Genomic DNA, 26,500 nt, shown 5'->3' with positions numbered 1-26,500 from the left:
GGCAGATCGCAATACTAGAAGGCTCATACATGAAAGAAGGCTGCTTCGTAACATGCTGGACAGGGAATGAAACTCTCGAGAGGAACCAAACCTAGCAGCTGCCAGTATCGACAGTATTTGTATTACAATCCATAATTCAGTTAAATTCAGTGTACAATCTCTTTACCTCTCTGGTTCCACTGTGCAAGACTGAAGCAAATTATATTGAAATTGGCGATGATTAATGAGTTAGCTATATATCCCAAAAACATATGTGTATTTTTAAATACACACCTAAATGTTCCGTCAGCAAAATTCCATCACAGACTTTCACACTTACTCCAAACCAATCCAACTTGCTTAAGCATGGATTAGATAACAAGTTAAAAAGCTTTCCTCTTAACTAATCAAGCTCTTTTGTCTTCATGTCAATACACAGAAAAACATAATTTCCCTAGTTCAAAGAACTGCCAGCTGAACTTTGTAAATGTGAAGTGTAGCTCCTTCAAGAAAAGTCATGACCATTGGAATCACAAGGCAATGACAAACGAGGGATCAATCATTTCTGCCATATTTGAGGTTGAAATGAAACCCGAGGAGGTGACAGGTTGGTTTGAAAAATTCAGAAGGTGAATTTACACTTTTCTTTTTTTAAGCATTGTTTATTTTCTCTCATCTCTCTCCCTTTTTTTTCTGTTTTTAATAAAAGTATCTCCTGTTTTTAGAAATCAGTATGTTTTGGGTTAGAAGAGATGTTGACCTTCAACTTGGAAGAGGTTGAACCCCCCCAAAAATTTACTTTCATTTAATAATTGATTTTGCATTCTACCAAGCTAAGTAAAGATTTCGTCTGTGCAGAATTTATTTGGGTACAATATTTTTTTAAAAATAGATGAAGACCATTAATTTGGCTTGTCATATCTGGAGGAAACATCTCCATTTACATGTTGCAAACAACTGATATCCATGGTGCTGATCGGCCTGTACTTATAACTTTAATTTTGAATGAATTGACGACATAAGTAAAGCATGTCGTTATTGTCAATGGTTCTCCGAGATTCTGCCAAGTAGACTATTACTATTTCAGGTAATTGTATGGTTGGTTCTGTTGTTACCTGTAGAAACCTGTGACTTTGGGTGCACACGAAGAAAGGCCGAGAAAAGGCTTCGAAAAACAACAAGAACACTGCGGAAATCAATCAACAGGGAACAATTCTACCTGCGTGTAGCTGGAGGTGAATATGAGGTGGCTAAGAAAGCAGTAAAAGCAGTGGATTTACAGGAGCCATGTGGAACTGGTCAGGTTCTTCAGAACAACAGATGTGGTGGGTACAAAACTCTTAAGGCCTGGTTTTTCTGCTTCTGCACTTGCTACTTCACAACCTTTTGTCCATTCATCAAAAAGGCTAGAAATTCATGGCCTGGTCGGCACACAGGAAGTAAACCCTGGTGTAAGATTCACAATATAACTGAAGTCACTTTTGGAAATACTGAATTATTATTACTGTTACTACATCAAACAATACTCAGAATTATGGTTATTTTGGCTTTTATATACTGCCTTCATGTATTTTCTGTTTTAATCAACCTTTAACATTTGCATGGAAAGTTTATGCAGTGTTTTTATATGATGTCCATTGTTATAACCTGCCTGCTTACCATTGGCTGGGGACTAATGACAATCCCACAATCCTGTGGGAGTATGGGCTTCCCCAATGAGGGGGGCAGAGAAATCATTAGCAGACTCCCTGTATAAATAATGCTGGCCAGTTTGGAACCAGCAGGAAGGAGTAAGCAGCAAGCGAGGTTGCTGCTGTTGTGTATATATATGTTATTGTAAATAAATGTTATTTCTTTGTATCCTTAAAACTCGTGCTGGATTCTTCGTGGCCCTCACAAAACCCATGTGGACCTTTTACCATACTGTGTCTATTTATGTAAAGCGTTGTCTTTGCATTATAGGTTTGATGAGTCACCTTTGCTCTAGCAGGACATATAACAGCATCTGCTGTTGGTTAAGTTTGCCCTTGCATATACAGGTGTTTTAAATTCTTTGCATGCCAAGTTGCTGGAAGTGCGAACTGGTGCACAGCAAGGGAAATTGTGCACTTGGGACCTGAATGAACAGGACAAGCAACTGCCTATCTCCTTAATCAATCAAACTGAAAGGTTATGAAATTAACAGTGCAAGAACTAAGAAAAAAAGGGTAAATTATAGTGGGTGAATTCAATGTCAAATTGAGTACAGAAAGAGAATTAAAAAAGAGGGAAAGAGTGATGGGATGAAGAGAAAGGGAAAAAATGATGGAAAAGAAAAATGAACATTATTTTTAAAATATCCAACAGCAATCAAAACCTGAAGGAACAAGACACCATGCATGTAATAATTAACTTTCAGTGTTAGTGAGGTTGTTTGGCAGTAATAAACACTTATTAAACTCACAGCAGAAGGTAATTTGTATCCACTACACAAAGACAGCAACTTCATGATAGTTAATGCATTTCAATGGTGAGGCAGCCAGTGTGATGCTGTATTTGTGAAACTAATGGTGAAGGGACGCAATGTAGACCACATTGAATATTTTTGAGTTAAGCATGATTATGAATATTTGAGTTAAGCATGATTATCACGTACCTAAATTTACAATATCATTTACAGATGAAAAATGGTGTTATTAGCCACACCATTATTTTGATAAAATCAGGACTGATGTTTTTCAATTGAAAATGGTGGATGTGCTCATTTTTGACATGATATATGTACCATTTGTCAATGTACTCTGTTGATTATTATTTTTTCCTACTATGTACGTACTGTGCACGTTCCCTTGGCCGCAGTAAAATACTTTTCATTGTACTTCGGAACATGTGACAAATCAAATCAATCAATATATTGTACTGGCTTAAAATTAGGAAATTTAAACATTTCTGCTAGCACAATTTGCCGAGCGCAGACAAAGGATGCAATAATTTTTTTAAGTTTTGTTATTTTCAGAAAATATTTTGAATGTCTGACTTATAGCCAGTGTTGGGAGTCACCTAAAATCCTTGTACCCTTCCCCATACCTTCCGCGATCAGTGTGGATTTTGGAGAGGAAGATGTGTGTGTTTCTTAGCCCCTTGAGTACGTAGTCAACTTGAATAACAGCAGCAAGCTCTCATGGGTTTAAATACTGCTTATTCATGCACTCGCCCCAAAAGTCTAAATACTACATCAATCCCTCAGCACCCACACAGAAGCACACACACAAAGTCTCAAGAAAAAATACAGTTGGAAAGAGTTGTATATTTTTACAAGTCGTAAACAAAAGAATAGTTCGAGGATTCTTTTCCACCCTTGAAATGTAGTTCAGATCAGTTCAAATAACTGAAGTCAGATATCAGGATTATTGCAGGATTTCCTCGAAGAGAAGACTGTTTGGCAGTCACAGAATTAGACACTTGTGGTTTTCATACCAGGAGATCAGATTTCTTTAGAGGTGGATTTGGAGTTGGGAACCAGGCTGCGAGGCTTTGTAAAATGTAGGAACCACCAAGACTTTTTAAAAAAGTATTTGGTGTTACTGCCTTGGTCTGCAGCTGCTATTCTGCAGTGGAGTTCTTTGTAGACGGCTCAGAACTATGATTCATCAGATAATAAAACTCGTTATCTCAAGCCAGTTTTAGTCATGCTACCAATACTGGTATTGTCCAACCAGAATGGTTTGGAAGCCCAAAGCTATTCTGACACAAACATGGAGAAACACAGTGGTTAGCACTGCTACCTCACAGTGCCAGAGACCGGGGTTGAATTTCCGTGTCTGCCTGGGCTTTGTCCGGATGCTCTGGTTTCCTCCCACAGACCAAATATGTGCAGGTTAGGTGGATTGGCCATGCTAAATTGCCCCTTATTGTCCAATGATGTGCAGGTTAGGTGGATTGGCCATGCTAACATTACCCCTTAGTGCAGTGTACCAAGAGTTGTTTGCCAGTGTTTCAGCTTTATTTAGTCAAGTTAAAAGGCTTTAGTCCTCTTTGATTCATGGAAGCTGGATGGATTTGGGGTGGGGCCCTGTCTTTGGTGGCACAGCAAATTTTGGGATGATTCCCGCCCTGACGGTACAGTGTTTAGTAGCGGATTATGGCTGCTCGCGATGAAGTTAATCCTCTGAATCGCTTGACTCTACATGCGAGACATCAAACCCAGTTTCAGGAGTTGTTTTTATGAAGGTAGTGCGGCGCATGAGGTTCTTGTGACAGTGAGAGCATTGTCCTTGGTGGGAGCCCGTCTCCACTTGGCCAACATCCTGTTGCATGGCCTGTCGTCTAAAGGTGCGAACAATGACGGGTGTAGAGAACCAGTGAGGATCCCTGCTCAGCCTGGTGTCCCTGGTGAGGTGGTGGAGAGGTTCCCGGCCGAGGTTAAGAACTGGCTGACATGTTTCGGGAACTTTGATCTGGAGGGAGGGCAGATCAAATTCGATGGAGCACATTTAATCCTGTCTCCAGGTCGGGGCAGCGCGGTGGCGCAGTGAGTAGCACTGCAGCCTCACGGCGCCGAGGTCCCCGGTTTGATCCCGGCTCTGGGTCACTGTCCGTGTGGTGTTTGCATATTCTCCCCGTGGGTTTCGCCCCCACAACCCAAAGATGTGCCGGGTAGAGTGATTGGCCATGCTAAATTGCCCCTTAATTGGAAAAAATGAATTGGACGCTCTAAATTTATATATATTTTTTTAAATTCTGTCTCCGGGGCGCGGGGTTGGTTGGCCTTCCAACCTCTGGTTGTGTGGGCCTGTTCCTGGTATCGGCTGAGAGGAGTGGGGACTGGCTGAGCTGTCCCCGCCCTGTGGGAGCTGCTTAGGTTGCAGAGGGGAGGAGTTTGTTGGATGGGGGATTATGGTAGTCCTAGAGACAAGTTCTTTCATGCCTTTATTCTTGTGGTTGCGCTAGGCTAGGCTAGGCTTGGTGTCGTGGTCATTATCCTGTTGCGGTGGTACCTCCTTTGGGGGTGAGGGGAGGGGGGTGGGGGGTGGTCCCAAGGTGAGTCACCCACATTCGGTGAGCCGTTGAGATGGGGTAGGTCTGAAGGAAGGGCCTAATCTTTATTCTTCGTTAGTTCCTCCTGAGAATTAGACGGGCCCACATGCCGGTTGGTTGGCTACTCTTTGTTTTGTTATAATATGGTGGACCCGAGGGGTTAGTTCTGACAGTTCTGCTCTTCTTCTTAATTTTTCTTCGAACCTGGGGAGGTGTGTAGGAGTATTACCTTTTTCAGTCTTAGTTTTGATGTCCTTGCGGGCTAGTGGTTGTGTTGGAAGGTGGTCTCTAGTGATCCTGTGTCGAGATCGATTTTTGCTGTTTTTTGGGTGGCCGAATCCTTTTCCTGTTTTGATGATCTCAGTTGTCGGGGGGGCTATCACGAAGGTCTAGGCGGAGTATGGGTCGGCTCTCCCTCCAAGGACACCCCCAGTTTGGGGGCCGCTCCGACGTTCCGGTGTGTGTTTTCCCCTGGTCTCCCTGACTGATTGATGCAGGTAGGGCAGTGGATGTTGTCTATATGGACTTTAGTAAGGCCTTTGACAAGGTCCCTCAAGGCAGACTGGTACAAAGGGTGAAGTCACACAGGATCAGGGGTGAGCTGGCAAGATGGATACAGAACTGGCTAGGTCATAGAAGGCAGAGAGTAGCAATGGAAAGGTGTTTTTCTGATTGGAGGGCTGTGACTAGTGGTGTTCCGCAGGGATCAGTGCTGGGACCTTTGCTGTTGGTAGTATATATAAATGATTTGGAGGAAAATGTAACTGGTCTGATTAGTAAGTTTGCAGACGACACAAAGGTTGGTGGAATTGCGGATAGCGATGAGGACTGTCAGAGAATACAGCAAGATTTAGATCGTTTGGAGACTTGGGCGGAGAGATGGCAGATGGAGTTTAATCCGGAAAATGTGAGGTAATGTATTTTGGAAGGTCTAGTGCAGGTAGGGAATATACAGTGAATGGTAGAACCCTCAAGAGTATTGACAGTCAGAGAGATCTAGGTGTACAGGTCCACAGGTCACTGAAAGGGGCAACACAGGTGGAGAAGATAGTCAAGAAGGCATACGGCATGCTTGCCTTCATTGGCCGGGGCATTGAGTATAAGAATTGGCAAGTCATGTTGCAGCTGTATAGAACCTTAGTTAGGCCACACTTGGAGTATAGTGTTCAATTCTGGTCGTCACACTTCCAGAAGGATGTGGAGGCTTCAGAGATGGTGCAGAAGAGATTTACCAGGGTGTTGCCTGGTATGGAGGGCATTAGCTATGAGGAGCAGTTGAACTTGGTTTGTTCTCACTGGAACGACGGAGGTTGAGGGGTGACCTGATAGAGGTCTACAAAATTATGAGGGGCATAGACAGAGTGGATAGTCAGAGGCTTTTTCCCAGGGTAGAGGAGTCAATTACTAGGGGACATAGGTTTAAGGTGCGAGGGGCAAGATTTAGAGGAGATGTACGAGGCAAGTGTTTTACACAGAGAGTAGTGGGTGCCTGGAACTCACTGCCGGAGGAGGTGGTGGAAGCAGGGACGATAGTGACATTTAAGGAGCATCTTGACAAATACATGAATAGGATGGGAATAGAGGGATAGGGACCCAGGAAGAGTAGAAGTTTTTGGTTTAGACGGGCCGAAGGGCCTGTTCCTGTTCTGTACTTTTCTTTGTTCTTTGTTCAGGCTGTTTTCTTCTAAACCCCAAGGTTGCCTTTTGCTCTGTTAGAGGTGCTGTTGGTGGTTTGATCATCTGTTTTGTCCTTGGTCCTGGGGTTGTGGGGGTTTGATTCTTCACTCTTAGCTCTTGTTCTTGCTCTCTTTTTGCTTTTTCTGTGGGTAATCATGGATTGTTAACATGGGTCTGGTTGTGTCAGTCCTCTCCTTGAATTTTTCTTTGTCTTTTACCATCTTGAATTTGAGGGTGGCTACGTGTTCGGGTTTGAGTCTGGAGGAGAGATCAAATTATGCTTCAAGAGTTAGCAAATTCCCCTTAGTACTGGGGTTTTCAAGTATTGTTTTCGTCTTCTGTCATTTTGGGCACGATTTAACGGGGAAAAAACAGAGTCCGGTGTCGAGCACGTTTAGCGGGATGTTTCCTGGCGCTTGTAATGCCGAGGATGATCCCACTCTCAAACGGGACTCTGTTCTTTTTTTGGGCCTCACTGAGGCCGCACTTACCTTCATTTCCTGCACTGAGGAACAACTAGCTTTATTGACACCCCTTCCACAAACATTCACTCCCCCTGTCATCGACGAACAGTGGCAGCCATGTGCACAATCTCCAAGATGTACTGCAGGAACTCGCCAACTTTCCTTAGGCAACACCTTCCAAACCCACGACCGCTACCATCTAGAAGAACAAGAGCAGCAGATACCTGGGAACCTCACCACCTGGAGGTTCCCCTCCAAGTCACTCACCGCCCTGACTTGGAAATATATCGCCGCTCCTTCACTGTCGCTGGGGCAAAATCCTGGAACCCACTCCCTAACAGCACTGTGAGTGCACCTACATCTCAGGATCTGCAGCATTTCAAGAAGGCAGCTCACCACAACCTTCCAAAGGGCAACAAGGGATGGGCAATAAATGCTGGACTAACCAACATGCCCACATCTCATAAATGAATTTTTTAAAAAAGCTCCTTGAGTATTGTTGGAGCTGCACTCATCCAGGCAAGGGGAGAGTATTCCACCACACTCCTGACTTGCGTCTTGAAGATGGTGGTCAGGAGGTCATCACTTGCTGCAGAATTCCAAGATTCTCACATGCTGGCGGAGTCACAGTATTTATTTGGCTGACCCAGTTAAGTTTCAGATCTAAGGCAAGCCAAGGATATTGATGGTCGGATCAGTGATTTTCAGTGCTGATAGACGAGCATCAAGTGAAGAGTGAAGACAAGCATCCACCAGAGGGCAGTAGAGCGTAGCTGCTGATTGGCTGTTGTGGGGGCAATTTGCATACGTCTGTTGTGCTCACCCTAACTTGAAGGTGTACCCGAGCAAGAGACCCTAGCTGTTCAAGTGAAGACAAGCATCCAGCAGAGGGCAGTAGAGCGGAGCTGCTGATTGGCTGTTGCAGGGGCAATTTGCATACGTCTATTGTGCTCACCCTAACTTGAAGGTGGTTTGTGGAGGAGCTGTTGTCAAGTGACACTTAAACCCGAAACACTTCTTCAGTGTTTCCCTTCCTACCCCCTCCTCTAACCAAAAAAAAACAACTGCTGTAAAGATCAAGAGGAAGGCTCAAGGGCAGGTAGAAGTAGAAAGAAGTTGAACTGTGAAGTCACAGCCTGCAGGTAAGGGATTGGCTGGTGACTGGTAAGTAGTTTTTCTTTTATTTTCCCTCGAGTGTTATCGTGTAGGGCGCAGAGGTTGCTGAGTGAGTGCTTGCTGAGAAGGGGAGTGAATAACAGGTAAGCTCTTTCTTTCTTTTTCTTTTTTTATCTAGAGGGGATGGCAGGGAAGGTAGTGCAATGTTCCTCCTGCAGAATGTTTGAGGTGAGGGACGCCGTCAGTGTCTCTGCTGATTTAATCTGTGGGAATTGCACCCCTCTCCAGCTCCTCAGAAACCGCGTTAGGGAACTGGAGCTGGAGCTGGATGAACTTCGGATCATTCGGGAAGCAGAGGTGGTCATAGATAGAAGCTTCAGGGATGTAGTTACTCCGAAGAATAAAGATAGATGGGTGACGGTGAGAGGGGCTGGGAGGAATCAGTCAGTACAGGGATCCCCTGTGGTCGTTCCCCTTAGTAACAAGTATACTGCTTTGGATACTGTTGGGGGGGGGGGGAATTACCAGGGGTAAGCCATGGGGTACAGGTCTCTGGCACAGAGTCTGTCCCTGTTGCTCAGAAGGAAAGTGGGGAGAGGAATAGAGCATTAGTCTGTGGAGACTCCATAGTTAGGGGGATATATAGGAGATTCTGTGGGAACGAGAGAGACTCGCAGTTGGTGTGTTGCCTCTCAGGTGCCAGGGTACGTGATGTCTCGGATCGTGTTTTCGGGATCCTTAAGGGGGAGCAGCCCCAAGTCGTGGTCCACATAGGTACCAACAACATAGGTAGGAAAAGGGATAGGGATGTAAGGCAGGAATTCAGGGAGTTAGGGTGGAGACTTAGATCTAGGACAAACAGAGTTATTATCTCTGGGTTGTTACCCGTGCCATGTGATAACGAGACGAGGAATAGGGAGAGAGGGGAGTTGAACACGTGGCTACAAGGGTGGTGCAGGAGGGAGGATTTCAGATATCTGGATAATTGGGGCTCATTCTGGGGTCGGTGGGACCTCTACAAACGGGATGGTCTACACCTGGACCAGAGGGGTACCAATATCCTGGGGGGGAAATTTGCTAATGCTCTTCGGGAGGGTTTAAACTAGTTCAGCAGGGGCTTGGGAACCTGAATTGAGCTCCAGTATACAGGAGGTTCAGAGTAGTGAGGTCATGAGTAAGGTTTCAAAGTTGCAGGAGTGTACCGGCAGGCAGGAAGGTGGTTTAAAGTGTGTCTTCTTCAATGCCAGGAGCATCCGGAATAAGGTGGGTGAACTTGCGGCACGGGTTGGCACCTGGGACTTCAATGTTGTGGCCATTTCGGAGACATGGATAGAGCAGGGGCAGGAATGGTTGTTGCAGGTGCCGGGGTTTAGATATTTCAGTAAGCTCAGGGAAGGTGGTAAAAGAGGGGGAGGGGTGGCATTGTTAGTCAAGGACAGTATTGCGGTGGCAGAAAGGACGTTTGATGAGGACCCGTCTACTGAGGTAGTATGAGCTGAGATTAGAAACAGGAAAGGAGAGATCAACCTGTTAGGGGTTTTCTATAGGTCTCCGAAAAGTTCCATAGATGTAGAGGAAAGGATTGCAAAGATGATTCTGGATAGGAGCGAAAGCAACAGGGTAGTTGTTATGGGGGACTTTAACTTTCCAAATTTTGACTGGAAACGCTATAGTTCGAGTACTTTGGATGGGTCCATTTTTGTCCAATGTGTGCAGGAGGGTTTCCTGACACAGTATGTAGATAGGCCATATTGGATTTGGTACTGGGTAACGAACCAGGACAGGTGTCAGATTTGGAGGTAGGTGAGCACTTTGGTGATAGTGACCACAATTCGATTACGTTTACTTTAATGATGGAAAGGGATAGGTATATACCACAGGGCAAGAGTTATATCTGGGGGAAAGGCAATTATGATGAGATGAGGCAAGACTTAGAATGCATCGGATGGAGAGGAAAACTGCAGGGATTGGGAACAATGGAAATGTGGAGCTTGTTCAAGGAACAGCTACTGCGTGTCCTTGATAAGTATGTACCTGTCAGGCAGGGAGGAACTGGTCGAGCAATGGAACCGTGGTTTACTAAAGCAGTCGAAACACTTGTCAAGAGGAAGAAGAAGACTTATGTAAAGATGAGACATGAAGGTTCAGTTAGGGTGCTCAAGAGTTACAAGTTAGCTAGGAAGGACCGAAAGAGAGAGCTACGAAGAGCCAGGAGGGGACATGAGAAGTCTTTGGCAGGTAGGATCAAGGATAACCCGAAAGCTTTCTATAGATATGTCAGGAATAAACGAATGACTAGGGTAAGAGTAGGGCCAGTCAAGGACAGTAGTGGGAAGTTGTGCTTGGAGTCTAAGGAAATAAATGAATATTTTTTGTCAGTATTCACACAGGAAAAAGGACAATGTTGTCGAGGAGAATACTGATGTTCAGGCTACTAGACTAGAAGGGCTTGAGGTTCATAAGGAGGAGGTGTTAGCAATTCTGGAAAGTGTGAAAATAGATAAGTCCCCTGGGCCAGATGGGATTTATCCTAGGATTCTCTGGGAAGCTAGGGAGGAGATTGCTGAGCTTTGACATTTAAGTCATCTTTGTCTATCTGGATATGTGGTATATCTGGATTTCCAGAAAGCCTTTGACAAGATGCCACACAAAAGGTTGCTGCATAAGATAAAGATGCATGGCATTAAGGGGAAAGTAGTAGCATGGATAGAGGATTGGTTAATTAATAGAAAGCAAAGAGTGGGGATTAATGGGTGTTTCTCTGGTTGGCAATCAGTAGTTAGTGGTGTCCCTCAGGGATCAGTGTTGGGCACACAATTATTCACAATTTACATAGATCATTTGGAGTTGGGGACCAAGGGCAATGTGTCCAAGTTTGCAGACGACACTAAGCTAAGTGGTAAAGCAAAAAGTGCAGAGGATACTGGAAGTCTGCAGAGGGATTTGGATAGGCTACGTGAATGGGCTAGGGTCTGGCAGATGGAATACAATGTTGGACAAATGTGAGGTTATCCATTTTGGCAGGAATCACAACAAAAGGGATTATTATTTAAATGATAAAATATTAAAACATGCTGCTGTGCAGAGAGACCTGGGTGTGCTAGTGCATGAGTCGCAAAAAGTTGGTTTACAGGTGCAAAAGGTGATTAAGAAGGCAAATGGAATTTTGTCCTTCATTGCTAGAGGGATGGAGTTTAAGACTAGGGAGGTTATGCTGCAATTGTATAAGGTGTTAGTGAGGCCACACCTGGAGTATTGTGTTCAGATTTGGTCTCCTTACTTGAGAAAGGACGTCTTGGCACTGGAGGGTGTGCAGAGGAGATTCACTAGGCTAATCCCAGAGCTGAAGGGTTTGGATTACGTGGAGAGGTTGAGTAGACTGGGACTGTACTCATTGGAATTTAGAAGGATGAGGGGGGATCTTATAGAACCATATAAAATTATGAAGGGAATAGATAGGATAGATGCGGGCAGGTTGTTTCCACTGGCGGGTGAAAGTAGAACTAGGGGGCATAGCCTCAAAATAAGGGGAAGTAGATTTAGGACTGAGTTTAGGAGAAACTTCTTCACCCAAAGGGTTGTGAATCTATGGAATTCCTTGCACAGGGAAGCAGTAGAGGCTGCTTCATTAAATGTTTTTAAGATAAAGACAGAGAGTTTTTTGAAGAATAAAGGGATTAAGGGTTATGGGGTTCGGGCCGGAACGTGGAGCTGAGTCCACAAAAGACCAGCCATGATCTCATTGAATGGCGGCGCAGGATCGAGGGGTCAGATGGCTTAATCCTGCTCCTAGTTCTTACGTTCTTATGCCTACAGGAATAGTGCCAGAAGACTGGAGGATAGCAAATGTTGTCCCCTTGTTCAAGAAGGGGAGTAGAGACAACCCAGGTAACTATAGACCAGTGAGCCTTACTTCTGTTGTGGGCAAATTCTTGGAAAGGGTTAGAAAAGATAGGATGTATAATCATTTGGAAAGGAATAATTTGATTAGAGATAGTCAACACGGTTTTGTGAAGGGTAGGTCGTGCCTCACAAACCTTATTGAGTTCTTTGAGAAGGTGACCAAACAGGTGGATGAGGTTAAAGCAGTTGATGTGGTGTATATGGATTTCAGTAAAGCGTTTGATAAGGTTCCCCATGGTAGGCTACTGCAGAAAATACGGAGGCATGGGATTCAGGGTGATTTAGCAGTTTGGATCTGAAATTGGCGTGCTGGAGGAAGACAAAGGGTGGTGGATGATGGGAAGTGTTCAGACTGGAGTCCAGTTACTAGTGGTGTACCACAAGGATCTGTTTTGGGGCCACTGCTGTTTGTCATTTTTATAAATGACCTGGAGGAGGATGGGTGAGTAAATTTGCAGATGACACTAAAGTCGGTGGAGTTGTGGACAGTGCGGAAGGATGTTACAAGTTACATAGGCACATAGATAAGCTGCAGCGCTGGGCTGAGAGGTGGCAAATGGAGTTTTAATGCAGAAAAGTGTGAGGTGATTCATTTTGGGAGGAATAACAGGAAGATTGAGTACTGGGCTAATGGTAAGATTCTTGGTAGTGTGGATGAGGAGAGAGATCTCGGTGTCCAATTACATAGATCCCTGAAAGTTGCCACCCAGAGAGGGTTGTTAAGAAGGCGTACAGTGTGTTAGCTTTTATTGGTAGAGGGATTGAGTTTCGGAGCCATGAGGTCATGTTGCAGCTGTACAAAACTCTGGTGCGACCGCATTTGGAGTATTGCGTGCAGTTCTGGTCGCCGTATTATAGGAAGGATGTGGAAGCATTGGAAAGGGTGCAGAGGAGATTTACCAGAATGTTGCCTGGTATGGAGGGAAGATCTTATGAGGAAAGGCTGAGGGACTTGAGGCTGTTTTCGTTAGAGAGAAGAAGGTTAAGAGGTGACTTAATTGTGGCATACAAGATGATCAGAGGATTGGATAGGGTGGACCGTGAGAGCCTTTTTCCTCAGATGGTGATGTCTAGCACGAGGGGACATAGCTTTAAATTGAGGGGAGATAGATATAAGACAGATGTCAGAGGTAGGTTCTTTACTCAGAGAGTAGTAAGGGCGTGGAATGCCCTGCCTGCAACAGTAGTGGACTCGCCAACACTAAGGGCAGTCAAATGGTCATTGGATAGACATGTGGACGATAAGGGAATAGTGTAGATGGGTTTTAGAGTGGTTTCACAGGTCGGCGCAACATTGAGGGCCGAAGGGCCTGTACTGCGCTGCTATGTTCTATTGAATGTCAAGGAGAGATGGTTAGATTCTCTCTGTTGGAGATTAACATTGCCTGGCACTTGTGGGACAAAAATGTTACTTGCTACTTATCAGTTCAAGCCTGAATGCTGTCCAGGTCTTGCTGGACATAGAATCATAGAAACCCTGTCGTGCAGAAGGAGGGCATTTGGCCCATCGAGTCTTCACCAGCCGGTGGGAAGAGCACCCTAATTAAGCCCATGCCCCCACCCTATGCCTATAACCCAGTAACCTCACCTGACCTTTTGGACATTAAGGGGCACCTAACCTGCACATCTTTGGACTGGGAGGAAACCGTAGCACCCGGAGTGAACCCACGCAGACATGAGGAGAAAGTGCAAACACCACAAAGGCAGTCAGAGGGAATTGAACCCGGGTCCCTGGTGTTGTGAGGCAGCAGTGCTAACCAATGTGCCACTGTGCTACCCTGCTTCAGTAACATGGACTGCTTCAATATCTGAGAATTCGTCAATGTCACCCTAATGATGGAGGAAAATTCATTGATGAAGCAGCTAAAGGTGGCTGGGGAACCCCTGCAGCAATGTCCTGGGGCTGAGGTGATTGACCTCCAAGAACCACAACCAATGCAGACTGGAAAATGTAGGGATGTCCCTTGAAATTGTTCGGATAGAACCTGAAGCAAAAAAGTCAAGTATGTGGTTATTCTCACAGCCACTGGTTAAGCATGGCCACCCCGGGCCCAGATGGCAGCAGGTCTTCTTGCCAGAAGCGTCAGAGCTTAGCCAGAGCCTGCCTGGAAGATGTGCAGCCGCCTTGTACACTGTTCAGCAGAGATATCCAAAATACCGGTATTTGTTTTCGTCATAAAGAACCTGTGGGTCGGGTACATTATTCTATGAGAAGGCCCTTTGCTGTTGTCCTCTAACAGGATCACTGACCATTCCACCTGACTGTTGAGGCTGTTACTGCCACTCTTCCTTCATCCACTGCAGAGAAGCCAGAATAACATAGTTTTATATAGAACATACAGTGCAGAAGGAGGCCATTTGGCCCATCGAGTCTGCACTGACCCACTTAGGCCCTCACTTCCACCCTATCCCCGTAACCCAGTAACCCCTCCTAACCTTTTTTGGTCACTAAGGACAATTTATCATGGCCAATCCACCTAACCCGCACGTCTTTGGACTGTGGGAGGAAACCGGAGCACCCGCAGGAAACCCACGCAGACACGGGGAGAATGTGCAGACTCCGCACAGCCAATGACATAGCAGGAAATCGAACCTGGGACCCTGGCACTGTGAAGCCACAGTGCTAATCACTTGTGCTACCATGCTGCCCATGACCACCATAACATCCATGATAAGCTGTGTGCACAGTGAGGACAAATAAAGAAAAAAGGGAATTAGTAAAGCTCCAAATTTTCCCTTTGAAATCTAAAAAACACAGTAGTTCTCTGACCTCCATGGTGCCTGTGCTCACAGTGTTCCCTAGGTAGTGCTTCCAATGTCTCCCTGAAATTAAAGAGTCTGATTTTAACTGTGTTAGTGAATGTTTTTTGGCTGGATTTTACACTTCCCCATTGGTGGATTTGAAGCGGGGCGGTGGTGGTGGTTCGCCGGGGGGGGGGGGGGGGGCATGTAAAATCCAGCTGGTGGTCTTCCTGCTGCCTACTTGCCAACCTGTCTGTAATTTTGTTGGGCAGCCCACCTGCCCCTGGATCTATTGATGGTCACTGAAGAATCTCATCCTGTTGCTGACGGTATTTTACTTGTAGTGGGGAGAGGGCGAAGCCAAGGGAGAAGCCCAGCAGCTTTAGTTGCACTCAGTGGTGTTGGGCCAGGGCGGATGGGAAGCATCTACTTTGTATGTCTTGTGGGCCCCTTAGAGGCAGCCCCCCAAAATTACTACCTCCCCTTTAACGCCCTCCCCAGCCTTCTGAATCCAGTCAACCCCGTCATGCCCCCATCTTCCTCAATTCCTCCCCCAATGCCAATCTCACCCCCTCAATGAGACCCCGACCACGGATTTACATGGGCCACAACTCCCACTAGCACTGCTACAGAGAGGTCGACCATTTGATTAGTTGGCAGCTCTCTAAGGCGGGATTTCCTCCCATGTTAGAGATGGAATTCTTATCTTCCCAATGTGGAATTGCTCTGGGGCAGCCATTGGAATTGTGAACTGGCTCTCCCTGACATTTTATCCAAGGAGATGCAGGAACACTAGCACCCTGTAAAATCTAGCCTGCATGCCAGTTAAAATATGGTCCTAGGTTTTACCAAGTGAGATGACTACTGGGGAGGACTTTGGATTTTTCAGGTTAAAAATTACATCGTGGACCCTTGACTTACACATATTCATGATCCCATCTCCCACTTGCCTACTTCTAATTGCTGCCGTAGACATGCAAAAATGTGCATGGGCAATAATCGAGTGGGAACAGGGCCGTATGTTTTCATATTTTTAATTGTGCAACTGTCCAATGCTGATAGGTGAAATTTCTTAAAACTATCCTCCTGCTTCCATTATATAACCAAAATGTAGTTCAAATTGGCTATGATATGCTCATATTTTGAAAAGAATTTAGAGTACCCTATTCATTTTTTCCATTAAGGGGCAATTTAGCGTAGCCAACCCACCTAGCCTGCTCACCTTTGGGTTGTGGGAGCAAAACCCACGCAAACGGGGAGAATGTGCAAACTGCATGCAGACAGTGACCCAGAGCCGGGATCGAACCGTGAGGCAGCAGTGCTAACCACTGCGCCACTGTGCTGCCCCAATGATATGCTCATTTAACCTTTTGCTTTCTGGATGCCATTTTATTTCCTTTCCTTTCAAGATTTCTTCCTCTTTACTCCTGAATGCCATGAATCATGTTACGATCAAGAACAGGAACTCTGGCAAATTCTTTTCTGTCGTCTCCAGTTTGTGGACACTGACGTATAACTACCGTGTGCTAGCTGAGATCCGCTGAGTCGGCACAGTACAAGGACCTTACCAGGGACCTCTCTGACCTGCGTGGTTCAGTTAGTAACACATTGGATGATGCTTTTGCACACTGAGTCATCATAGGAAGAATAGGGTCAGGGTCTGGAGGGGAGTGGGGAGGGGGGAGGGGAAGATGCTGGTGATGGTGCAGCACTTTGCCAAAACCTGAGAAAAGAATAAATCACCACATTTGTATATGTTACATATGCTGTTAAGTACTTTGGAGTATGTTGTAAAACAGTAACGCATTGATGAGTTAAAATAATATTAATATATGCCATGCTAGTAGTTGACATTCATTTTTGTTTAAGATATTTACCAATCTTAAACATCAGCACCAGCACCCTAGAAAATCAGAAGATGCAACATTTCAGTTTTAGGATATTTATTTCTCTAAACCGACCAAATAGCCTGCCATGAAGAACCTTATCAAAGGCCTTACTGAAGTCTATGTAGACAACATCTACTGCCCTACCTTCATCAATCATCTTTATCACTTCCAGAAAACTTGATCAAGTTAGTGAGACATGACCTCCCCTTCACAAAACCATGCTGCCTCTCACTAATCGTCCACTTGCTTCCAAATGAGAGTAAATCCTGTCTCGAACAACCCTCTCCAATAATTTCCCTACCACTGACATAAAGCCTGTAATTTTCTGGATTATCCTTGCTACCCTTCTTAAACAAAAGAACAACATTAGCTATTCTCCAGTCCTCTGGGACCTCACTGTAGCCAGTGAGGATACAAAGATTTCTGTCAAGGCCCCAATAATTTCCTCCCTTGCCTCCCTCAGTATTGTCGGGTAGATCCCATCAGGCCCTGGGGACATATCTACCTTCGTGTTTTGCAAGACGCTGAACACCACCTCCTTTTTGATCTCAGTGTGACCCAGACTATCTACACACCCTTCCCCAGACTCATCATCCACCAAGTCCTTCTCTTTGGTGAATACTGATGCAAAGTACTCATTTAGTACTTCACCCATTTCTTCTGGCTCTACACATAGATTCCCTCCCCTGTCCTTGAGTGGGCCAACCCTTTCCCTGGCTACCCTCTTGCTCTTTATATATGTATAAAAAGCCTTGGGGCTTTCCTTAATCCTGTTTACCAATGACTTTTCGTGACTCATTTTAGCCTTCCTGACTCCTTGCTTAAGTTCCTTCCTACTTTCCTTATTCCTCATGGGCTTCGTCAGTTCCCAGCCTTTTAGCCCTTACAAATGCTTCCTTTTTTTTGGACTAGACTCACAATATCCCTTGTTATCCAAGGTTCCCGAAACTTGACATACTTATCCTTCTTCCTCACAGTGTTATGGGTCCGGGTTTACAGAACCCCAAAGTGTTTCATGGAGTTCAACCGACCCACAACTTTTAATAGATTGTGGTGTGGGAAGCATTGGGCGTACTCTCCAGGTGTGATACAGCAGAAATGGACAAATGGTTTTTAAAACAAAACAATGTTTATTCTATGAACTCAAGTTAACCTTTTAAAAACAAACATTGAATATCTTAACACACATTACTTCAAAAATAACCCCAAAAGACTACAACACTAAATAATCCTTCAAGCTGTTCCTTTAAACATACAAAAGACTTCAAAACTTCGAAAATTGGAAAACATTAGGTTACATTCAATATATTTATCGTCTTTGGATTTCAGAAATCAACAGACCAACTCTGTGTTTCTTCCTGCAGCTCACAGCAAAACACACAGACACTCCCAGCTGCGTTCTCAAACTGAAACTCAAAAAAGCAGAAGTGAGCTCAGCTCCCCCCCCACCCTCTGACATCACTTCAGTAATATGATCAGCTCCATTTCTTAAAGGTGCATTGCTTAAACATCCATTTCTTAAAGATACTCTCACATGACAACAGGAACATGCCAGTCCTGAATTCCTATCAACTGACATTTCTGAGCCTCCCACATGCCAGATGTTGATTTACCCTCAAATATCAACCCCAATCTAGATTCTTCAGTTCCTGCCTAATGTTATAATTAGCCTTCCCCCAATTTAGCACCTTCACCCTAGGGCTACTCTTATCTTTATCCAACAGTACCTTAAAACTTACTGAATTGTGGTCACAGTTCCCGTAATGCTCCCCGACTGAAACGTCGACGACCTGGCCGGGCTCATTCCCCAATACCATAGAACATAGAACATAGAACGATACAGCGCAGTACAGGCCCTTCGGCCCACGATGTTGCACCGAAACAAAAGCCATCTAACCTACACTATGCCATTATCACCCATATGTTTATTCAATAAACTTTTAAATGCCCTCAATGTTGGCGAGTTCACTACTGTTGCAGGTAGGGCATTCCACGGCCTCACTACTCTTTGCGTAAAGAACCTACCTCTGACCTCTGTCCTATATCTATTACCCCTCAGTTTAAAGCTATGTCCCCTCGTGCCAGCCATTTCCATCCGCGGGAGAAGGCTCTCACTGTCCACTCTATCTAACCCCCTGATCATTTGTATGCCTCTATTAAGTCTCCTCTTAACCTTCTTCTCTCCAATGAAAACAACCTCAAGTCCATCAGCCTTTCCTCATAAGATTTTCCCTCCATACCAGGCAACATCCTGGTAAATCTCCTCTGCACCCGCTCCAAAGCCTCCACGTCCTTCCTATAATGCGGTGACCAGAACTGTCCGCAATACTCCAAATGCGGCCGTACCAGAGTTTTGTACAGCTGCAACATGACCTCCTGACGCCGGAACTCAATCCCTCTACCAATAAAGGCCAACACTCCATAGGCCTTCTTCACAACCCTATCAACCTGGGTGGCAACTTTTAGGGATCTATGTACATGGACACCTAGATCCCTCTGCTCATCCACACTTCCAAGAACTTTACCATTAGCCAAATATTCCGCATTCCTGTTATTCCTTCCAAAGTGAATCACCTCACACTTCTCTACATTAAACTCCATTTGCCACCTCCCAGCCCAGCTCTGCAGTTTATCTCTCCCTCTGTAACCTGCAACATCCTTCCACACTGTCGACAACACCACCGACTTTAGTGTCGTCTGCAAATTTACTCACCCACCCTTCTGTGCCTTCCTCTAGGTCATTGATAAAAATGACAAACAGCAACGGCCCCAGAACAGATCCTTGTGGTACGCCACTTGTAACTGAACTCCATTCTGAACATTTCCCATCAACCACCACCCTCTGTCTTCTTTCAGCTAGCCAATTTCTGATCCACATCTCTAAATCACCCTCAATCCCCAGCCTCCGTATTTTCTGCAATAGCCTACCGTGGGGAACCTTATCAAACGCTTTACTGAAATCCATATACACCACATCAACTGCTCTACCCTCGTCTACCTGTTCAGTCACCTACTCAAAGAACTCGATAAGGTTTGTGAGGCATGACCTACCCTTCACAAAGCCATGCTGACTATCCCTGATCATATTATTCCTATCTAGATGATTATAAATCTTGTCTCTTATAATCCCCTCCAAGACTTTACCCACTACATACGTGAGGCTCACCGGTCTATAGTTGCCGGGGTTGTCTCTGCTCCCCTTTTTGAACAAAGGGACCACATTTGCTATCCTCCAGTCCTCTGGCACTATTCCTGTAGCCAATGATGACATAAAAATCAAAGCCAAAGGTCCAGCAATCTCTTCCCTGGCCTCCCAGAGAATCCTAGGTTAAATCCCATCAGGCCCCGGGAACTTATCTATTTTCAGCCTATCCAGAATTGCCAACACCTCTTCCCTACGTACCTCAATGCCATCTATTCTAATAGCCTGGGTCTCCGCATTCTCCTCCACAACATTATCTTTTTCCTGGCCCAGAATTCCAGGCCCAGTACGGCCCCTTCCCTATTTGGACCACCTACATATTGTTTCAAGAATCCCTTCTGGATGTTCCTTACTGCCCCACCCAAGCCCCTAGCACTAAGTGAGTCCCAGTCAATACAGGGGAAGTTAAAATCACCCACCACAACAACCCTGTTGTTTTACACCTTTCCAAAATCTGCCTACATATCTGCTCCTCTATCTCCCACTGGCAATTGGGAGGCCTATATTAAAACCCCAACATTGTGACTGCACCCTTCCTATTCCTGAGCTCTACCCATATTGCCTTGCTGCTTGAGTCCTCTGAGATGTCCTCCTTCAGCACAGCTGTGAGATTCTCCTTAACCAGTAGTATAACTCCCCCACCCCTTTTCATCCCCTCTATCCCACCTGAAACATCTAAATCCTGGAACGTTTAGCTGTAAATCCTGTCACTCTCTCAACCAAGTCTTTGTAATGGCAACAACATCATAGTTGCAAGTACTAATCCAAGCTCTTATGCTCATCTGCCTCGCCTGTTATACTTCTCGCATTGAAACAAATGCACTCCACTAGTCCTGCTGTGTTCAGCAACATTTCCCAGCCTGGTTCGATCAGAGTATTTTAGTCTGTGCAGGGGGACAAGGCAGGGGTGTCCACTCTCCCCACTACTGTTTGCCATGGCCATAGAGCCTTTGGTAATGGCGCTGAGGGCATCGAACACTTGGCGGGGGATAGTGAGGGGGGGGGGGGGGGGAGGTGGTTTGGGACATAAGGTCTCGACCTATGCGGATGATTTGCTCCTTTATATAACAGACCCGTTGAGGGGGATTGCAGGAATTATGGGAATACTGGAGGAATTTGGCCGGTTCTCAGGTTATAACTAAACATGAGCAAGAGTGAGGTCTTTGCGATCCAGGCAAGGGGACAGGAGATGAGACTGAGGGAGATGGCGTTCAAAGTGGTGCAAAGGAGTTCTCGGTACCTGGGGTTCAGGTGGCAAGGGACTGGGGTCAGCTTCATAAACTAAGTTTGGACGGGGTGATTGAACAAATGAAAGGGGACTTCCGTAGGTGGGACGTGCTCCCACTGTCACTGGCAAGGAAGATACAGACTGTGAAGATGACAGTCCTCCCGAAATTGCTGTTTGTGTTTCAGTGTCTTCCAATCTTCATCCCTAAGGCATTTTTTAGGAAGATGAACGCGGTGATCTCGGGTTTTATATGGACTGGAAAAGCCCCGAGGATGAAGAAGAATCAAGAATCCTTCTTGAATGGGGGCGCGGGGAGGGAGGCTTGGCCCTTCCGAACTTTATTAACTACTGCTGGGCGGCCAATATTTCGATGGTTAGGAAATGGGTAGTGGGGGAGGGGTCTGTGTGGGAGCGAGTGGAGGCGGCACCTTGCAAGGGCACGCGTCTATAGATTCTGTTAACAGCACCTCTGCCGTTCTCGCCGGCTCGCTACTCCTAAAGCCCAGTGGTAGTAGCAGCCCTGAGAGTATGGGGGCAATGGAGGCAGCAAATGAGGCTGGAGGGGGCGTTGGTGTGGTCACCGATTTGTGACAATCACCAGTTCGCTCCGGGGGGGCTGGACAGGGGCTTTAGGAGGTGGCAGAGGGCAGGGATTGAGAGGTTTGGGGATCTTTTCATTGAGGAGGGTTTCCCGAGCTTGGAAGAGCTAGAGGAGGAGCTTGAGTTGCCGGGTGGGAATGGATTTCGGTACCTGCAGGTACGGGACATTGACGGAGGCAGGTTCCAAGCTTGCCTCACCTCCCTTTAAAGGGACTGTAGGATAAGGTAATGTCTAAAACGGGTTGGGGAGGGAAGGGTCTCGGAAATATATAAGGAATTGATGGAGCGGGAAGGGGTCCCAATCAGGGAGGTGAAGAGGAAGTGAGAGGACAAGTTGGGAGGGGAGTTGGAAGTCGGGCTATGAGAGAAGGTCCTGAGAAGAGTCAATGCATCTTCGTCGTGTGCCAGGCTTGGCCTGATGCAGTTCAAGGTGGTCTACAGGACTCCTATGACTGTGGCCCGGATGAGTAGGTTTTTTGAGGAGGTGGAGGACACTTGTAGGCCGTGCGAGGGAAGTCCGGCGAATCATGTACATATGATTTGAATGTGTCCGAAGTTGAGGGGATTTTGGCAGGGATTCTCAGATGTCATGTCAGAGGTCCTGGAAGGGTGGATGACTCCGAGTCCAGAGGTGGCAATATTTGGAGTGTCGGAAGATCCGGGGGCCTGGGGGGGGGGGAGGGGGGAGGGGGGAGAAAGGCGACATTTTGGTGTTTGCCTCCCTGGTGGCCCGGAGACGGATTTTGCTGGGATGGAGGGACTCAGAGCCTCCAAAGTCAGGGGTGTGGGTCAGTGACATGGCAGGTTTTTCAGACTAGAGAAGAGTAAATTCGCCTTAAGGGGCTCAATACAGGGGTTCGCTTGGGGGTGGCAGCCGTTCATCGACTTCTTGAAGGAAAACTAACTGTCAGCAGGGGTGGGGGGTGGAAAGGAGAGGCATGGCAGTGAAGAATAAGGGCAGGGAATCTAATATATGGGTAGCTTGGAGTTAGAACGGAGGGAAGTTGGGCATGTTACTGTGGGGGTTTGCGTGTGTTGGACCGTTCTGCTGTTTAGAATGTTAAAATTATAAATGCCTCAAAGTGTTTTCTAAAAAAACAAAGGTGCTGTCTTTCAGATGAGATCCAAACTTGTCAGATGGGGCATAAAATATACTTTCTTTGTCTCTTCTCTTTCCTGGGTCCTGGTGCATCCTGCATATCTCTCCTTTCATCTTTTTTTCCCCCTCTTGAGAGTAATATCCTTTATAATTATAATCAGGGCCAGAATTCTCCAGGTGTTGGGATTCTCTTACCCCCGATGCAGCGTACCCCCGCCCGCGGGTTTCTCGGTGGTGTGGAGTGACTTCAATGGGATATATGTTGGCAAGTGGCGGGAAGGCAGAACCCTGCTGCCAGCGACTGGCACATAGCTGAGAAACACACGGCTGGGGGAACCGGAGAATCGCCCCCCAAATTTTTCATTGTGTACTTAAAGATCAGGGGCAAAATTCTCCGGAAACGGCGCGATGTCCGCCGACCTGCGCCCAAAATGGCGCCAATTAGACGGGCATCGCGCCGCCCCAAAGGTGCGGAATGCTCCGCATCTTTGGGGGCCGAGCCCCAACATTGAGGGGCTAGGCCGACGCCGGAGGAATTTCCGCCCCACCAGCTGGCGGAAACGGCCTTTGGTGCCCCGCCAGCTGGCGCGGAAATGACATCTCCGGGCGGCGCATGCGCGGGAGCGTCAGCGGCCGCTGACAGTTTCCCACGCATGCGCAGTGGAGGGAGTCTCTTCCACCTCCGCCATGGTGGAGACCGTGGCGGAGGCGGAAGGGAAAGAGTGCCCCACGGCACAGGCCCGCCCGCGGATCGGTGGGCCCGATCGCGGGCCAGGCCACTGTGGGGGCACCCCCCCGGGGTCAGATCGCCCCGCGCCCCCCCCCCCCCCCAGGACCCCGGAGCCCGCCCACGCCGCCTTGTCCCGCCGGTAAGGTAGGTGATTTAATTTACGCCGGCGGGACAGGCAATTTATCGGCGGGACTTCGGCCCATCCGGGACGGAGAATCGAGCTGGGGGGCCCACCAACCGGCGCGGCGCGATTTCCGCCCCCGCCGAATCTCCGGTGCCGGAGACTTCGGCAACCGGCGGGGACGGGATTCACGCCAGCCCCCGGCGATTCTCCGACCCGGCGGGGGGTCGGAGAATGTTGCCCCAGGAAAAAAGTCTCGAACAAAAGTGACAAAAATAATACGACAAAATGTAACTTTTACAAATGAAAATATGATGGGCGCAATTCATCGGAAAAGTTTCAAAGTGCGCTTTCAGGCGTGTTTGGTAGGGTGTTCTGTGATGGATATAATGCCGAGATGGAGCGCGATATTCAACGGCATTTAGCTGTTTTTTGGGCATAGGGGAACTTCTCCTTGTTTGAGACTTTTTTCCCTGATCTTTAAGTACACAATGAAAAATTTGGGGGGCGATTCTCCTCGGTCAAGGCCACACTTTGAAATTTTTCCGGCACTGGCGAGCTGAAAACGCCGGCGAGACCAGCTCCTCAGAAATTGGGGTGCCATTAAGGCTGCCGCAATCTTTACACCTTCCCCCTTGACCCCCCCCTTCACCCCCTCAACGTTTCTGCAGCACCTTCACACCCTTCCCTCTTTTATGGGCATGGGCCCCCAGGCTCCAACCCTTGGCAATGTCGACCTGGCACCTGGGCACCTTGCCACTGCCAGCCTGGAACCCTGGCAGTGTCCCTGACATCTTGGCAGTGCTAGGGTACCCAGGTGGCACAGCCAGAGTGCCCGGGTGCCGGTGGAATGCCAGATAACTATCATACCCTGTCCCTGACCATCCGGGGGCTCTAATGGCCTCCCCAGATGCCCCGAGGTGCCATCACGCCTGGTCCACCCTTGTGGAAACTGGTACTAATCAATGCTGGTTGAGGCCTCACAGGTGCGGCCATTGACTCCCGAGCGGGTGAATGTGGCATCGGGATATTTAAATCAGCCCAATGGCTCATTTAAATATCATTATCTGGATCATGCCCAGTTAGGGCTTGGTCCAGATAGGGCCAGGCGTAGCTAGTCGGGTGACTCACAATCAGTTGACACTGCCAGGATGCACCGGTGGCACTGTCCTAGTGCCAGGGAACTACCCTACCCTATCCCTGATCAGCAGGGGGGGTCTCTATTGGCCTCCGAGACCTCCCGAGGTGCCGTCATGACTGGTCCACGCTTGTGGAAAGCAGTACGATTGATGCCTGTGACTCCCATTCGCTAAGTGAATGTGACGTTGGGATATTTAAATGAGGGCGTGGTTGTATCGGGTTCAGCGATTAAGGTGACTTGCGATCGGCCTGTGCCTGACGCAAAGCCCAATTTGAGGCTCTCCTGGGATTCACCTGTCACACCCAGCTCCGCACTCGGCCCAACACGGTGGCTGAATCATGCCCAAAATCTGAGCTTGTATGTGTTCCAAATTAAGTTGCGGTTGGCCCCTCTTTTAGCATTAATTTCCTGTTAACCCTGCCAGTTCTTTATGGACAAGCTAAACATACAGCATATTTCTACAGAAATGTTAAGGAATTGCACATTGATTTTCTAGCACTGGTATCCATGCCATTACCACATATTGATAAAAGAAAGACTGAAGCTCCCATTTCTGCTGACCAAAAAGGCAGGTTGACTAGCCTGCTATCAAATGAAGTTTGACCACTTGACTGAGACACTAATGCCTCAATAATAAAATGTGATGCTTTCAGGAGAGGAAAAGGAAGACATTTTTAAAAAGTGGCATTGAATTTATACCATCATCAGCTTTATATCAAATTGATAACACCAGCGGCAGTTTAATTATTTTGGCCATACCATTTACAAAGCAACCACATAGTCTGGGAGAATTACATAAACTGGTATCATGCAAAATCAATGATGTGCCAAGTTGATTATTGCAGTTTGTTTTTCTGCTGGAACTATTAATAACAATCTACTTTCTTTAGAATACAGTTAATAAAACAAAATGTAAATAGGTGCATACAGAACACCACTATCCCATAGCACAGAAGACAATGGGGAAAACTGAACATGCCACTTGTTAAACATAAGAAACATCTGTTACAAGTGTACTTTTTAGCCCCATTTCACAGATTATTGTTCCTGTGGATAACCCTGTGCCAGATGAGTCAACAACAATGAATTGTATGGAAACCATGCAATGTTTCTCATCCTTTAGGTTTTCTTCCTTTCCTTCATCCCTGTGAAGAAGTGCTGAGTATGATTGGTGTCTTTTGCTAGACAATTTGTCAAAAATTACAGGAACTTGGTGCATAGGGATTTGTCAGTGTGATTTCACATTCTGTTACTTTGATGCAGTTTAGCACATAAGCATAAAAGTACTGTTGGCTCAATTGTTCTTATTATGTGGAATCAAATTGCCGTTCAGTAACCTTGATGATGTTCAGAGTGTTTTTGATATTACAAGTGATGTAAGGGAAATAAAAATTGAATCTGATTCAACATTCTGATTCCTTCAGGATGATCTGTAGAGTTTTATTCCTTTGCTACCTAATTTGAATGATTCGATGGAAGATACACTTATGCACGTATGTGTTCTCTTAGAAATTCATTTGTTCATTATAAATACTTTGCAAAAGCTCAAAAAATACTTTTAATAAAAAGGCCACTTGTGGTATACAAAATGTA

The 26,500-nt window shown here is 46.4% G+C and overlaps 1 protein-coding gene across 12 annotated transcripts in view; it reads left to right on the top strand.

Moving 5' to 3' along the window:
- The window catches only part of scube2 (signal peptide, CUB domain, EGF-like 2), a 239,031-nt gene that overhangs the window by 149,830 nt on the left and 62,701 nt on the right, over positions 1-26,500 (top strand). For 9 of the 12 annotated variants that reach the window (XM_072466498.1, XM_072466495.1, XM_072466497.1 and 6 more), the window contains 2 exons: positions 419-586; positions 1,101-1,304. In XM_072466498.1, the coding sequence (XP_072322599.1) occupies positions 419-586; positions 1,101-1,304 (372 nt within the window). The remainder of the gene's footprint in view (positions 1-418; positions 587-1,100; positions 1,305-26,500) is intronic. The other 3 variants (XM_072466505.1, XM_072466504.1, XM_072466500.1) reach the window with 1 other exon arrangement.

This window comes from Scyliorhinus torazame, chromosome 10, assembly GCF_047496885.1.
Source record: "Scyliorhinus torazame isolate Kashiwa2021f chromosome 10, sScyTor2.1, whole genome shotgun sequence".
Classification (NCBI taxonomy): domain Eukaryota; kingdom Metazoa; phylum Chordata; class Chondrichthyes; order Carcharhiniformes; family Scyliorhinidae; genus Scyliorhinus; species Scyliorhinus torazame.
The sequence above is the reverse complement of the archived record's forward strand: the minus strand, read 5'-3'. Positions and strand labels throughout refer to the sequence as shown.